This window comes from Octopus sinensis, linkage group LG23 (assembly GCF_006345805.1).
Source record: "Octopus sinensis linkage group LG23, ASM634580v1, whole genome shotgun sequence".
NCBI classification, from domain to species: domain Eukaryota; kingdom Metazoa; phylum Mollusca; class Cephalopoda; order Octopoda; family Octopodidae; genus Octopus; species Octopus sinensis.
The window spans coordinates 30,718,813-30,735,369 of NC_043019.1; the positions used below are offsets into that span (position 1 = coordinate 30,718,813).

General features: G+C 38.5%; 1 protein-coding gene across 1 annotated transcript in view; it reads right to left on the reverse strand.

Annotated features, from left to right (window-relative positions):
* Positions 1 to 16,557, reverse strand: part of LOC115223464 — a 332,103-nt gene that overhangs the window by 117,988 nt on the left and 197,558 nt on the right. Inside the window, exons 17-23 of the mRNA XM_029794052.2 lie at positions 12,930 to 13,047; positions 10,807 to 10,875; positions 9,562 to 9,679; positions 7,938 to 8,073; positions 5,936 to 6,120; positions 3,956 to 4,121; positions 2,991 to 3,101 (exon numbers count right to left, since the gene is read on the reverse strand). Of these exons, the coding sequence (XP_029649912.1) occupies positions 2,991 to 3,101; positions 3,956 to 4,121; positions 5,936 to 6,120; positions 7,938 to 8,073; positions 9,562 to 9,679; positions 10,807 to 10,875; positions 12,930 to 13,047 (903 nt within the window). The remainder of the gene's footprint in view (positions 1 to 2,990; positions 3,102 to 3,955; positions 4,122 to 5,935; positions 6,121 to 7,937; positions 8,074 to 9,561; positions 9,680 to 10,806; positions 10,876 to 12,929; positions 13,048 to 16,557) is intronic.

Below are 16,557 nucleotides of genomic sequence, written 5' to 3' on the forward strand. Positions count from 1 at the left end.
CCTTCAATTAATTTTAAATATAACAAAGAATTTAGTAAAATAACTTAGTTATCATTCAGCTAGTGTTAGGAACATAAATTGTGACTATGGTTTAGTGGAAGATTTTATTTCAAAACTTATGAAAACAAAGCAGTTGTACTACAAAGCCAGAGGTAGTTTCTGCCGGGTTGGTATTGAAAGAGTTAAATAGTTCCCTAGTAGTGTGTTAATGATTGCCAAGAATGTTTTCAAAAATTGGCTGCTATTTTTAGCAGTCAAGTGACTGTAAAGAAAGTTCATTATCAACTGATGTCCTCTTAAACCTACACAACATTGATATTACTTCATCTTTAACCCTTTTATTACCATATTTCTGTTGAGATGCTCTGTGTTTCTTTCAATTAATTTAAAATATAACAAAGAATTTAGCAAAATAACTTAGTTATCATTTAGCTAGTGTTAGGAACATAAATTGTGCCTAAAGGTTTGCTAGAAGATTTTAATACAAAACTTACGAAAACAAAATATCTGTACTCAGAGCCAGAGCCAGAGCCAGTTTCAATGACCCATAGACTGTGGTCCAAGGGCATCCAAGAAATTGACTTTATCAGATTTATTAAAATTTATCTCTGACGTAATGAAATTAAAACATATTTCAGTCACCACACATCTCACGTTTCTTTTGCAGTTCAGTGTATGTCAAAATCAATGGGAGTGACCATCATATTCTATTCCTCTGCCCTATTTTCTCTTTCACATTTACCTTGTACCTCGACTTCACATTTCTCCCTATGAAAATATTCATAGGTCAGGCATGAATAATAAGTTCTAGGTTTGATATAATTGACTAAAGCCCTTCAAAGTAGAATCCAGCATGACAGCATGCGGAGGCACATGGCCTAGTGGTTAGAACAGCAGACTCACTGTTGAGGGATTGCAGGTTCGAATCTCAGATCGGATGATGTGTGTGTTTATGAATGAAACGCCTGTAGTGATCCTATAACGGTGCGCGCACGCGCACCGTCCATTTTCTATTTCGCACGTGCGAGTGTTGGTGCCTTCACCAAGGCACAGAAAGGAAGGGCCCTCTCGCGCATGCGCGAACCACCGGAAGCACGACCCTTTTGCCTACATGGTAGTTAGCCAAGGCAAGGGGGGTCGTAGAACGTTTGACCGCTAGCAGCAGCAGCAGTGACTTGAGACAGTAGTGACTGAAGGCGACGGTCACGCATATTTTCTCTCCGTCGGAACTAGATTCTAGCAGCACTTTACCAAAAGGCCTTTAACCAAATTGTTGCAGACCACATCTCCCTGTTCCGGACGCCATCTTTAACCCGTTCTGTTTTAGCGGCTGAACATTGTAAATATTACAATCGATTAACTTTCAGCCTTACGCGCCCAGAACCAAGGACATCAGATAACCACTTATTGTTACTGTTACCAAGAAAGAGAATAAAGTAGTATATATATCTTTTACGTCTGCGTCTTGTTGTTTCTGACTGGTAGAATTCTGGATTATTAAAGCAACGGCTAGTGATTGCTTTGTGCACCCCAAAAGTGCACGAGGATATTCACTAAGTCTCGTTACACTGGTGACCCCGACGTGATTCTGGTCTAAAACCAGAGATCACTTATCAACAAAAAAATCCAGTTTTTCTGCGAAGTCGGAACACGATTTAACTCTACGCATTCATCTTTCGACGATTTGTTTCCTGTCACCACAAACAGTTATAGAAGGAGCCTCTTTCTTATTCTACAGCCATGATGACGGACGCCATCATATATTCGATGCCTTTTCTCCACCTTCGTCATCGCCATCGTCGTCTTTCTACTTCACGTCGTCGCTATCTTCGTCGCCATCAACACTAAGAACAACGTTGTCTCAAGTCCACTACAGTCGCCTTCCACCACCACCGTCGCCTTTCAACACTGTCTATCTACGAGATTCTTCTGTTCCAGTTAACATGTCACAGCATCGAAGCTACAACCGCTACACATTGTGTTCAACCGGCATCTGCATTTGTGATCTCAACATTCTGTTACAGAACGAACTGCTATTGTGCATCAGGCTATTACAGACTGGTAAATTAACTCTTGTCTGGAATAGCCCCGAGAGACATTTTTTCTATGCGCTGTATTTTTTTATATTTTGCTCGCATTTCACCTTGTATGTATTTTTGTCGCACACACACGTACACACACATAAATGCTATCTCTCACATACATACGTCACACATGCTTTTCTCGCTTGTTTTTTTCCATGCTAAATTTGCCTTTTGTGGACACCCCTCATTTCTATAGACCCTAGCGGTCACGTATACATAGAGAGGGTTGTTTGTCCATTATAACGCGCCAGCATGTCATACTTTATTGTTTTATACCGGTGAGAAATCAGTGGTATATCTGATGTCCTTGGTTCTGGGCGCGCAAGGCTGAAAGTTAATCGATTGTAATATTTACAATGTTCAGCCGCTAAAAACAGAACGGGTCAAAAATGGCGTCCGGAGGAAGAAGATGATGTCTGCAACAATTCAGGTTAAAAGTCTTCGGCCAAAAGACTGCTGCTATCAAAACCGGAGAGAGAGCGAATGAAACGTCTGCTTCTATGAAAAGCCTGCCGCTGTCTGTCGGACGCTAATGGTCAACGCTTTACGCTCCCTTGCCTCTTTGTTAAGGCTCACGCTCCCTTGCCTCTATAAGCTAAGGCCACGTCAGCAAAATTCCCTCTTTCGGACTTCGTGTATTCGCGAGAGGGCGTTGCGCGCGCGCGCTGTTGTATAGGATCACTACACGCCTAAGCTCCATGCAGTTCCGGCAGAAGGTAATGGCCACAACTTTCTCTCACTCTTTCCTCCTGCATCTTGCAGCTCACCTGAAATAGACCAGCACCCCATCCAGGTGGGGAACCTATACACCAAGGAAACTGGCCCTTATGAGCCAGGGATGGCTTGAGAAGGAACAAATATGACAGCAGTTGAAAGACTAAAACAAAGAAACTGTGTAATACTAACTGGTTCTCCTCCCCACCAGAAAGGTTCACTGGATGTGGATGTAAAAGATTTATTCTGCCCTGGATCATACATTTCTTCATCAATGATCCCATGAGATTCTGGATACAAACCCTGAAATATAAAATAGATTCACAATCAAAATATAATCCTGCAAGTAACATGTCTTGCATACTTGTGTATAATCACTGTGTTTTCCAATGTTTAAAAGTAGTTAAGGATTTTATTGTCCCCTCTCATGTATATTTAATTTTCATCAAAAATCGCCCTAAGCTGATTTCCTACATGTTTTATTGGATGAACTTATTATTTTCCCAGGTATGTTCATCATGCTTTTCCATCTAGATTTACCTCCAGCTAACCCATTTGCATGCATCGTTTATGTCCTGCTTTTCTTCCGTCAACCTGTACATAACTGCACCTTCCATTTTTTGTTGTTTTTGTACTGCTTAAAGGCATGTTTCTTTCCTGCCAAGCTTACTGTTTAAACCATGTTTGTGTTCTCCCAGTCAACAGCCTTATCATTACTGGTAATTTAAACTCTTCGGTTACGTATTTGTGTGTATAAAATCGTTTTTCTTTGGAATAAAAAAAAAGTCTATCTTTACTTCTTCTTTTGCTGGGGTCTCAAATTTAGGTTAAATCAGTGTTTCTCAAAGTGGAGGCCTATGGGACGGTCGGACAAGTTGTTTTGAGAAAATTTGGTTTAAATGTATATATACAGATATATACAGACATATATACACACACACATATACATATGAGGGTGCATGGCCTCATGGTTAGGGTGGTATATCATTTTATTGCACAAATTATTGAAGCATGGGCTTTCTCCAAGGCAATACTAGCTGAAAGAAATTACAGATCTGTGACCAAGTGTAATAAATTCATTTTTGTGATATAACTTAATTAGTAATCAATAAGATACTACAGAAACAATATAATAAAAAAAACAATGAACTACTTACAGTGACTATACTGTACAGATTAGGTAAACTTTTATAAGGATAAACTGGTCGCATGTAAGATGCTTGTACACCACAGCGCTTAAGCTTTTCCAATGCAGGCATTTTCACAAGATTTAAATTGTCTGCATTAAAATTATGCAAGGACAATAAGAGCAAAATTGGTGTTCTGCAAATGATAAGAAAAAAGAATTAACATGTGTAAAAAGCACCAGCTGGTTGTGGTCGATGCCAGCTCTGCTGGCCCCTGTGCTGGAGGCACGAAAAAAAGCACCCACTACACTCTTGGAGTGGTTGGAATAAGGAAAGGCATCCAGCTGTAGAAACACTGCCAGATGGGATTGACAACCGATGCTGGTGTAATTACGTCCCCATAACTTAGCAGTTCAGCAAAAGAGACCGATAGAATAAGTACTAGGCTTACAAAGAATAAGTCCTGGAGTCGATTTGCTCGACTAAAGGCGGTGCTCCAACATGGTCACAGTCAAATGACTGAAACAAGTAAGAGTAAAAGAGTAAAAGAGTAAATCTTCCTAGAGTCATACTCTATTGACTGTAATAAAAGAAGATATACTGGACTATATAGCAATTGATATACAAAAAGGATAAGCTGGTCCCAAATAGAATGTATTTGATCATATGGCTGTTCAATCAAAGTGAACTGGTACTCCGTTGGTTAAGACAACCAGGGTTCCATTTGATCCAATCACAACCTGCTTAGGAAATTAACGTGCAAGTGACTGAACACTCTGCAGACACGTGTACCCCTCATGTAGTTCTTAGGGAGACAAAGCGTGACACAGAATGTAACAAGGCTGGCCCTTTGAAATACAGATACAACCCATTTTTGCCAGCTGAGTGGATTGGAGCAACATGAAATAAGGTCTTTTGCTCAAGGGCACAACACATCACTGGGAATTGAACTAACGGTTCTAATGGATGGAAGCACTCCGTCGGTTACGATGACGAGGGTTCTGGTTGATCCGAATCAACAGAACAGCCTGCTCATGAAATTAACATGTAAGTGGCTGAGCGCTCCACAGACACGTGTACCCTTAACGTAGTTCTCGGGGATATTCAGCGTGACACAGAGAGTGACAAGGCTGGCCCTTTGAAATACAGGTACAACAGAAACAGGAAGTAAGAGTGAGAGAAAGTTGTGGTGAAAGAGTACAGCAGGGATCACCACCATCCCTGTCGGAGCCTCGTGGAGCTTTAGGTGTTTTCGCTCAATAAACACTCACAATGCCCGGTCTGGGAATCGAAACCGCGATCCTATGACCGCTAGTCCGCTGCCCTAACCATTGGGCCATTGTGCCTCCACAGCATAACGGTTCTAATATCGTGAGTTGAATACCCTAGCTGCAAAGCCATGTGCCTTCAATCAAAGCTAACCTGGGGATAAACAACAACATACTTTAAAGCAGAGGTTCTCAGCCATTTTTTACCTATGGGCCCCATTGACTCATCTTTTACTCAGGTAATGGGTGGGGGTGCTCATAACCTTTCGATGTCTAAAAACTCCTATTTTATTTTTATGATTAAATACTAATAGGGATTGTATGAGAAATTAATTAAATATTTTTTGTAATATAGAAATATAACCAGTTTATTATTTCATTTTTTTCACTTGTTTTAGTCATTTGACTGTGGCCATGCTGGAGCGCCACCCTAAAGGGTTTTAGTCAAAGAAATCGACTCCAGGACTTATTCTTTGTAAGCCTAATACTTATTCTATCGGTCTCTTTTGCTGAACTGCTAAGTTACTGGAACGTAGGCACACCAACATCAGTTGTCAAGTGATGGTCGTGGAGCAAACACAGGCACAATGACACACATAAATTTATATATATGTATATATATATATATATATATATATATATATGCGAAGGGATTCTTTCAGTTTCCATCAAAAACAAAATCTTATATGGACCCTGGTTAAGAACCAGAGTTTTAAAGTATTGAAAAAAAAAAACCACTTACCTTTCACATGCCTTTTCTTGAGAGCATTCTTGTTTTAACCATGGTTGAGAATTGGGCACATTCCATAGATATGGAGATAGGAAGGTCCGTTGTTTAACATTAAGACTACGGTCGAATCTGAGATTTGTCAAGTGTTCTATGTCTTGAAGACTGACAATGTTGTCAAGCAAGTATTCCCTAAAGTTCTGAAATAAGAAGAATTTTAGGAAAATAACAATAAGAAATAAGTGGAAATTTAATGTTCAGACAATTCAATCAAACATAATGCCTATTGATTCACATTGATTTGAATTAATCATGCATTATCTCATATCTTCAAGATCTTGATGGTGTAATTACTTAATGTAGAATAACATTGTAGGGTAGGTGTGAGAGCCTGGATCTGGTCAGTTTGAACATAAAACAGATTAACTATTTTGGCTGGATATGGCCGGTTTAAATACTAAAGGGTTAAATTATAAGGCACAAAAAGAAAATTACTCTCCCCAGACACAACAGAAGAATTTGAATCTTTCATTCATACAAACCGGTTCTACATTTTCTATTTTTGTTTTGTTGGTATTTTATTTCTTTGACCTGAGAAAGATGAAAGGCAAAGTTGACCTAGGTAGGATTTGAATTCAGAATGTAAAGATTTGGAACAAATACCACAAGACATTTTTCCTGATGCTCTACTGATTCTGACAAACCATTGAGAAAGCAAAACAAAAGTTGTTTCTATTTTTTTTGCCAGTGTTGTATAAGTTTATTGGCATAGAGATTACTCCATCAAATGTAATGCTTGCTTATTCATATTGCTTTGAACTAATCATGTATTCCAGTTCTATATTTAAGAGATGAGGAATTATATACATTGTTTACATTTGACGGATATTTGTCCTCATCTTGTTTGTTGTTAAGACAACGTTTTGGCTGATAAACCCTCCAGCCTTCATCAGGTGTCTTGGGGAAATTTCGAACCTGGGTTCTCATTCCTAAGGTATTTTTCGATGTTTTTGTTGTTGTTGTTCAGGTCACTGCTTGGAATCGAACTCGGAATCTCGGGGTTAGTAGCCCATGCTCTTAACCACTACGCCATATACTCATGGGCAATGAGTGAATGGAGTGAATTTTAGGGTTTATAAATCTAATATTTTCCTATCCTTCCTTAATACCGGTTCCCATATACTACTCATATCTTCACTCAGTCTGCTTAGGAGGTTGTTGTGTCCTAGCATATGTGCTGCTTCTTTTATTTTTCGTATTTTCCACTGGTATTCCCTGTCTATTATTTTACCTTCGTCCCACAGGAGGAGGTGGTCTCCATTTTTCCATACATGATCAGCTATATCCGATTTATCAATATCTCCTCAAATGTAAATAATGTAAATAACGATCATGGATTATCTTGCAGCATTGGGATTTTGATGAAGTAACTGATTATTATTAGGACGACATTGTAGGATAGGTGTGAAAGGCCAGATCTTGCTATTTTGAACATAAAATAGAACATTTGGGCTGGATATGGCCAGATTAAATACTAAAAGGCTAAATATCTAATTTTGTTAAACATAGCAATTTGTCCTATTTTCAGTTATCACAAGAATCTTCTTTGAGAAACGCTGCAGTAGAAGTCAGTGCTAAAGAACTGTTGCAGTTCGGTGCTTAACGTATGGTCATTATCCAATTATTAAAAAATTACAAGGAATCAATGAAGAGGTAATGACAGAATTAGTAAAAAATCAATGTAATTGACAACGACTTAGAAAGTATTGCTCCAGCATGGTTACAGTTACCATATTTTCCAGCATATAAATGGAATTTTTCAGACCAAAATTTACAACAAAAATTCCATGTGAAATTCAGAAGGATTTGGGAAGATAGTGACAATGTTTGAATATTTAGACTATATACTATGTTGATTGTATGTCAGAGAATATGGTAATAAATGAAGCCAGGAAGAGAATAAAAGAATAAAAGAATAAAAGAGTAAAAGAATTGTTGGAATCTCTTATTTTCTTACCATGCAGTTTGTTACTTTTGGTAAATGTGGAAGAACAAATGAAATAATATCCAAGCTTGTGGAAGATTTCTGGTCTTGATTTCTTTGAAGAATTGCAAAGAAATGGGTCGGAGATGGTGGAGATGAGTCATGAAAACTGAAAATTAAAAAAAATTTTTTAATTTTGAAATTAGGGAGAAAAATGCATTTGTCTTTATTTTTCAGGGTTTAAGAATATTAGGAAAAAAAATCGTAATTTTAAATTAAAAAAATATAAAAACAAATGAAAAATTTAATCAAACATGCCTTTTTGAGAACTGGCCAAAAGTTAACAACCGGTAATAGATGCAGGAATAAAAGAGTATCATTAACTAGATCAAAGATGCCTGACAAAGTCTTTTGGCGTTTTGTAAATTTAATTCTAATTTATACTCATACACAAAAAGTTACCAAATTTAGCTGACTACTAAACTTTGAAGGCTGTGTCATAATTACCAAATAGTAATTAAGACTAATGTGAAGACAAATGGCTCAGTGGTTAGAGTGTTGAGGGATGAAATATGGCGGTTCGGAGATGCAAACAGGGAAAATAGAACTCAAAACATGAATGTGTGTGTGTGTGTATTTCTTTTTCTTTTTTTCTTTTACTTGTTTCAGTCATTTGACTGCGGCCATGCTGGAGCACCGCCTTTAGTCGAGCAAATCGAACCTGGGACTTATTCTTTGTAAGCCCAGTACTTATTCTATCAGTCTCTTTTGCCGAACCGCTAAGTGACGGGGACGTAAACACACCAACATCGGTTGTGAAGCAATGCTAGGGGGACAAACACAGACATACAAACACACACACATATATATATATATACATATATACGACAGGCTTCTTTTAGTTTCCGTCTACCAAATCCACTCACAAGGCATTGGTCGGCCCGGGGCTATAGCAGAAGACACTTGCCCAAGATGCCACGCAGTGGGACTGAACCCGGAACCATGTGGTTGGTTAGCAAGCTACTTACCACACAGCCACTCCTGCGCCTATATATATATATATTTATAATATTTTTTTTTATTTTGCTAAGTGCAAATGCACGAAACTCTTGACTCTTTAATGAGTCTGTTGCTTCTACTAAATATCAGGTAGTGAATTCAATTCCAGGACAAAGCTGTGTAATGTGTTCTTGAGCAAGACACTTTATTTCAATCCAAGCGTGATTGTTGCCAGAGCGGGCTAACTGGCTTCTGTGCTGGTGGCATGTAAAAAGCACCATTCGAGCATGATCGTTACCGGCGTCACCTTACTGGCACTTGTGCCGGTGGCATGTGAAAAAACATTTGCGTGAGGTCGTTGCCAGTGCTGCTCGACTGGCTCTTGTGCAGGTGATACATAAAAAGCACCATTTGAGCATGGCCGTTGCCAGTACCGGCTGACTGGCCCTCGTGCCAGTGGCATGTAAAAGCACCCACTACGCTCTCAGAGTGGTTGGCATTAGGAAGGGCATCCAGCTGTAGAAACTCTGCCAGATCAGACTGGAGCCTGGTGCAGCTATCTGGTTCACCAGTCCTCAGTCAAATAGTCCAACCCATGCTAGCATGGAAAGCAGACATTAAATGATGATGATGTTGATGATGATGATGATGAACTTACCTGGTCATATTATCTGCATGACCATCTTGGTTTTGGTCATAGATGGGTCCAAGGACTACAGCAATGTCACCTTGGTAAGCATACTGCTTTATGGTGCTCCATAGAAACTTCCAGATGCCTAAAAATGTGTGGAAAGAATGTTATGGGTAAAATATTTTAAAAATTACTATCATGGAGGTGTATTTGCTATGCATGTGATTTGATGTGGGCATGGCTGTGTGGTAAGAAATTTGCTTTCCAACCACATGGTTTCAGGTTCAGTCCCACAGCATGACACTTTAGGCAAGTGTCTTCTACCATAGCCTTGGGTTGACCAAAGCCCCGTGAGTGAATTTGGTAGACAGAAAATGAAAGCTGTCCATGTATGTGTGTGTGTGTGTGTGTGTGTGTGTGTGTGTGTGTGTGTATGTGTGTGTGTGTGTATGTGTGTGTTTGGATTTGTCCTCCACCACTGCTTGGCAACTTTGTTGGTGTGTTTACATCCCTAAGACTTTGTGGTTGGGCAAAAGAGACCAACAGAATAAGTCCTAGTCCTAAAAAAATAAGTCCTGGGGGACAATTTGTTCAACTAAAGACCCTTCAAGGTAATGCTCCAGCATGGCTGCAGTCAAACGACTGAAACAAAGGCTTGATAAAAGATGTGCTGAAACTAAAATGGTTGCAGCATGGAAGACACACGTTAGCCATTTAGAAACACACAGAGACTATTAATTTCACTTAAACACTTATTGTTTAAGAAGAAGTCTTATTTTACCTTGCAATTTTACAGAGATTTATGTAGCGAAAATAATTATTCATTGAGCACAGACATGGCTGTGTTATTTAGTAGCTTACTTCACAGCCGAGTAGTTCTCAGTCAGATCCCATTAGCTGATACCCTGGGCATCTTCTTTTCTTCTTTTTTTACTTGTTTCAGTCATTTTGTGAGCAATAAAGAGATAAATATTATTTTTCAAGTCCCTGCTTGGGATTGAACAGAAATCGACCCCGTTTGTCAAATAAAGGGTTGGGTTTGAAATTCCACCAGAACACCTGATGAAGGCTGGAGAGTTCATCAGCTGAAATGTTGTGATAACAACAAACAAGATGAGGACACCTATCTGTCCATTGTAAATAATGTATATAATTCCTCATCCCCAAAATATAGAATAGTATAATATACGATGAACAGAATAAAAATTGAATAGGTGTGATATTATATGAGGGACAGTTAAGTTTTAACAGGCAAGAAATTAAAATTATTACCATTCTTGAATCCTTCCATCATTGGTACAGTGTTAGAGGAGAGCATACCTTCAGTGGCATTGAGGAAGTCTGTGGATATCATTATGAGAACAATATAAATTATCAACTGATTTTCATAGTATTCAGATTTAGGTTTACATACTTGCTTGGTGATAGAAAGAGCATTTAGCTATAGAAAATCTCTCTTCACAAATTGTGTCTAACCCATGAAGGCATGAGAAAGTGAACATGAATGATGATGATAGTTGAGAAGGAAGTCTAAATTTACTGCATGTGACTTGCACAAATTGGTTTTAACTGGGTAATCCAAGGACCACAGCCATTCAAATTGGTCAGCTCCATATCAAACCACCCAATCCATCCCAGCATGGAAAGCAGACGTTAAATGATGAAGATGATGACAATGATGACACACCACACATGCATACACAGCATAAGGAAGGGCATCCAGAGAAAAAGAAATCCATGCCAAAGCAGACCTCACTGGTGCTGGTGCCATGTGAAAACCACTCAGAATACCACCACACAAAGCTACGATGGACTGGTCATGTTGCAAGGTTCACAAACCATCAGTGGACCTGTGCAGTTGTTGAGTGGTACCTGCGTGAACAGAAGGGACCATTCGGAAGGCTTCCAATCAGGTGGGAAGATGATTTAAGAAAGGTGTTTGGAACAACATGGAGAAGAATGGTGAGAGCATGAGGGGGAATGGAGCAAATGCTGTGGCCAGTGGACCAGACAGTCTGGCCAATCTATGTGATCCAGGTGATGATCAAACATATTCTAGGTCATGATCTAAAGACATTTAGCATTTTACCCTTTTGATACCAACCCGGCTGAAACTGGCTCTGACCCTGTAGTACAAATATCTCGTTTTCATAAGTTTTGAATTAAAACCTTCCACCAAATCTTAGTCATAATTTATGTTCCTAACACTAGCTTAATGATAACTAAGTTATTTTACTAAATTCTTTGTTATATTTAAAATTAATTGCAAGAAACACTGAGCATCACAACAGAAATATAATAACAAAAGGTTAAAATATATAATAGAGAAACAATTCTTAACCCTTTTGATACCAACCTGCCTGAAACCTGCTCTGGCTCTGTAGTACAAATATCTTGTTTCCATAAGCTCTGAATAAAAATCTTCCATCAAACCTTAGTCACTATTTAAGTTCCTAACAATATGCTTAATGATAACTAAGTTATTTTACTAAATTCTTTCTTACATTTAAAATTAATTGAAAGAACCACAGAGCATTTCACAAAATAAATACGGTAACAAAAGGGTTAAACTGGTCAAATCCAACTCAAATATTCTGCTTGTTTTATGTTCAAACTGGTCAGATCCAGCCTCTTGCACAATGTCATTCTAAAACTAATCAATCACATCACCAAGCTCTTAAAGCTACAAGATAATGTATGATTAACTCTGAACAATGCAAATAAATAAGAATTACATTTGATGGAATAATTTGAATGCTAAATGGTTAAAGAATAAATATGTGATGAATCAAAAACAAACAACAAATCTTCTCATTTATCCAGGTTATTGTTGAAAGGTAAATTTTACTTTGATTTTTCTGGAGCAATTGAGATGAAGTATTAATCAAATACTGGAGTTTTGTTTTACTCTTCTCCAAAATGTGTGACCTTGTTCCAGTTTTAGAATACGACATAAGCACCATTCAAGTGTGGGACGATGCTAGTACCACCTGACTGGCTCCCCATGCTAGTGGCACATAAAAAGTATCATCCGAATGTGGTTGATGCCAGTACCTGCTGACCGGCTCTTGTGCTGGTGGCATGTAAAAAGCATCCACTACATTCTTGGAGTTAGGAAGGGCATCCAGCTGTTGAAACTTTGCCGAGAGCGTAGTGGGTGCTTTTTACGTATGTTCAGCATGAAGGCCAGTCAGGTGGTACTAGCATCAACCACGCTCGAATGGTGCTTTTTACATGCCATGGGAACGGGAGCCAGTCATGCGGCACTGGAGACAACCACACTCGAATGGTGCTTTTTACGTGCCACAGGCATGGGAGCCAGTGAGGTGACACTGGCAATGAACATAAAAACATATTGGACAGAGAAACATTACTGAAATATATAATAGAATTACCGAGATTGAATAGATGACCAGTGTTCTTCATTTTTGCAACAGTGTGTCCCCATAGACTTTTGTTTAGTCTGGTATCAAGGAAAAGACATTTCTTATTTAATTGCACATTATTATCCTCCTGCAAAGACAGAACAAAAATGAAAAATCAATAAAATAAAATAAAAACAATGAAAAAAAAAAAATAAAATTGGAGTTTGGTGTAGCCCCTCAGCTTACCAGCCCTGGCCAAACCGCCCAACCCATGCCCGCATGGACAACGGACGTTAAATGATAATGATGATGATGATGATGATGATGATAATTTGTTCTTTTTAAAAAATATTCTTATTAAAATAGAAATTTAAATAAATGCGAAAAGAATGGGAAGCTTCTCAACGTTCAGTTTGAACAAAAGTTATAATTTTGGTGAAAATAAATATGTACACACACACACACACATACACACGTGTGCACACACAACTAAACAGGACAGGATGGAATGGAAATGTCAGTTCACAACACCACTTCTCCAAAAATTTCCTGAAGAAGAGGTCTTAACCCCGAAATATCGAAAAACAAGGTAAAAGCACAAACCACTGACTTGTATTATTTCTCATAATTTGCATTGTTTTTGGTTTTATAAAACGTAAAATTAAAATCATTCAAATGTAAATTTGATTATCGCTCATTTTGTAATAAATATTCGTTTTAGTTTTACTTGCTTCAGTCACTTTATTGCTGAGCCATGCTGAAACATCACATTAAAGGCAATTAGGTAAGGGAGTCAGGCTCATGGTCATAAAGCCAGGGGTTTGAATCCTGGTCCGGTTGGCTAGTGCAATATGTCCTTTCACAAAGTATTTCAGCACTTCATCATCATCATCATCATCATCATCACCATCATCATCACCATCATCATCAGTTAGCATCCGCTTTCCATGCTAGCATGGGTTGGATGGTTCAACTGGGGTCTGGGAGGCCAGAAGGCTGCATCAGGCCCAGTCTGATCTGGCAATGTTTCTACGGCTGGATGCCCTTCCTAATGCCAACCACTCCATGAGTGTAGTGGGTGCTTTCTATGTGCCACCGGCGCAGGTGCCAGACGAGGCTGGCAACGGCCACGATTGGATGGTCCTTTTTTCACGTGCCACCGGCATGGGGGCCAGGCGAGGCTGGCAACGGCCACGATCGGATGGTGCTTCATGTAAAATGTAACATGTTTTGGAAAGGTGCTGAAGATATTTGAATATTTACACTATATGCTACATTGAATTCTATGTCAGAAAATACAGTAAATGAATGGCCAGCGTATCTGAGTTTCTATCAAATTTAGAAAAATAAACATCATTGTTTGGAAAATTAAATGCAAATTTGATTTTCTTTCGTTTTTGATAATTTAACTGATATATTTTGAAGTGAAACTTAGCATTTGTTAAATTTACTTGATTTATAATTCACTAAAGTTATGTGCAAATGAATGAAAAACATATCTTTAAGTTTCAGTCAATCAAATTTGGTAAAAATAAATATAATTATTGGAAAATTATATCTGCGTTTGATTTCTTCTCAGTTTTTTGGTTTTGCTGATATATTTGAAAATAAAGTTAACATTTAAAAAATTTACTTGGTTTTATATTTGCAAAATTTACATATAAACGAACCAAAGAGTATCTTTGAGTTGCTATCAAATTTGGCAAAATTAAATATAAATGTTGGAAAATCCAATGTAAACTTGATGCTTACACGTTTTAAAATTATTTCATTGATAATATGTTTCAAGTAGATTTAACATTTTCGTTTTCAAAACTAGCTGCTAAACACTCACTAATATATCTATTCAGACAGAAAATTATCTGTTATTTCATTAAAAAGAAACTTTTATAGTAACTTTGCTTGGTTTAGTGGAGGCGCAATGGCCCAGTGGTTAGAGCAGCGGACTCACAGTTGGAGGATTGTGGTTTCGATTCCCAGACTGGATGTTGCGTGTGTTTATTGAGCGAAAACACCTAAAAGCTCCACGTGGCTCCAGCAGGGGGTGGTGGCGACCCCTGTTGTACTCTTTTGCCACATCTTTCTTCACTCTTTCTTCCTGTTTCTTGAGTAATGCTGTGATGGACTGGCGTCCTGTCCAGCTGGGGGGAACACATATGCCACAGAAACCAGGAAACCAGGCCCATGAGCCTGGCTAGGCTTGAAAAGGGCCTAACCAGGCTCATGACGCATAAATAAATAAATTGCTTGGTTTAACCAATATACTACTTTACTAATACTACTCTTACCACTGAGGTGGTGAGCTGGCAGCATTGTTCAGACACCAACCAAAAATGCTTTATAGCATTTTGGTTGTCCTTAAAATCCTTAAATCCTTAAAAATGTTTTAGCCCGAAGGCTGCAGCCATGCTGGGGCACCACCGCTGTGTTTATGTTCTGAGTTCAAATTCCAACAAGTTTGACTTTGCTGTTTATCCTTTTGGGGATCAATAAAATTAAGTACCAGTTGAACACTGGGGTCATTGTTATCAACTTAACCCTCCCCTGATCTTGCTGGCTTTGAGCGAAAGTTTAAAACCAATTCTACTCTTAACAGGGGCTATATTTTCCCTTTATATTTCCTTTTATCTGTTTCAGTCTCTGGTCTGTAGCCATGCTGAGGCTGAATCCCAAAGGACATTCTCTACGGAGAACTCGCAGCAGGACAGAGGAACTAGGGCCGCCTGCAGCTGAGGTACAAGGACATGAAGGCACTCAACATTGGCATCAACTCCTGGGAGGACTTGGCAGCAGACCGCACCAGGTGGAAAAGCACACTTCTCAAACAGGTATAGATTGGTGAAGAGAAGCTGTCAGCTGCAGCTGCAGAAAAGCAAGCCTGACGTAAGGGATCAACAGCCAACAGACCAGAATCCACACACAGATGCGACCAAGGCTGTCATTTTTGCATTAGTCTCCATAGCCATAGGAGGTGCTGCTCAAGGCGAGCGGCCCAGCATGGACAATGAATGGTCGGACATGATACCCATGGTCAGCCATCACTGAAGGTGGCCTAAGAAGAAGATGCTATTGTTGTAAAATGAAATATTGTGTCTTTGCTAGCAATTAATGTTTTATGTACCAGCTGCTAGGAATGTGTTTGATATGTAAATTGGTTTATTCAGTTGTGTTACACTGCTAAACTTAGTGGTTATTTTAGCAATATGCTCATGGAAAGCTGAAGGGTTGGATTTGGTGTTGATGAGAGAGCAATAACTTTCGAAATATGCATATACACTCATTACCCATTTTTATATCTTCAATCGCATTGTTTACTTAAGCATATTCATATATGATACATTGTAATTTATAGTTCAGCCTCTGAATTCTATAGAGAATCTATAATTTATTACTTAAAAAGGATAATTTCACACTGCTAATGCAGAAAGTAAGAAATAAAATTGACTTGCAAACCTTTAATATACTTGGTAGTATGCTATCATTGGAAAATAAAATACTGTGTCTTTGCTAGTAATTAATATTTACGTACCAGCAGCCAAGAATGTGTTTGATATGTAAATTTGTATATTCATTAGTGTTACACTGCTAAATTTAGAGGGTATTTTAGCAATACGTTCATGGAGAGCTGAAGGATTGGATGTGATGCTGATGAAAGAGC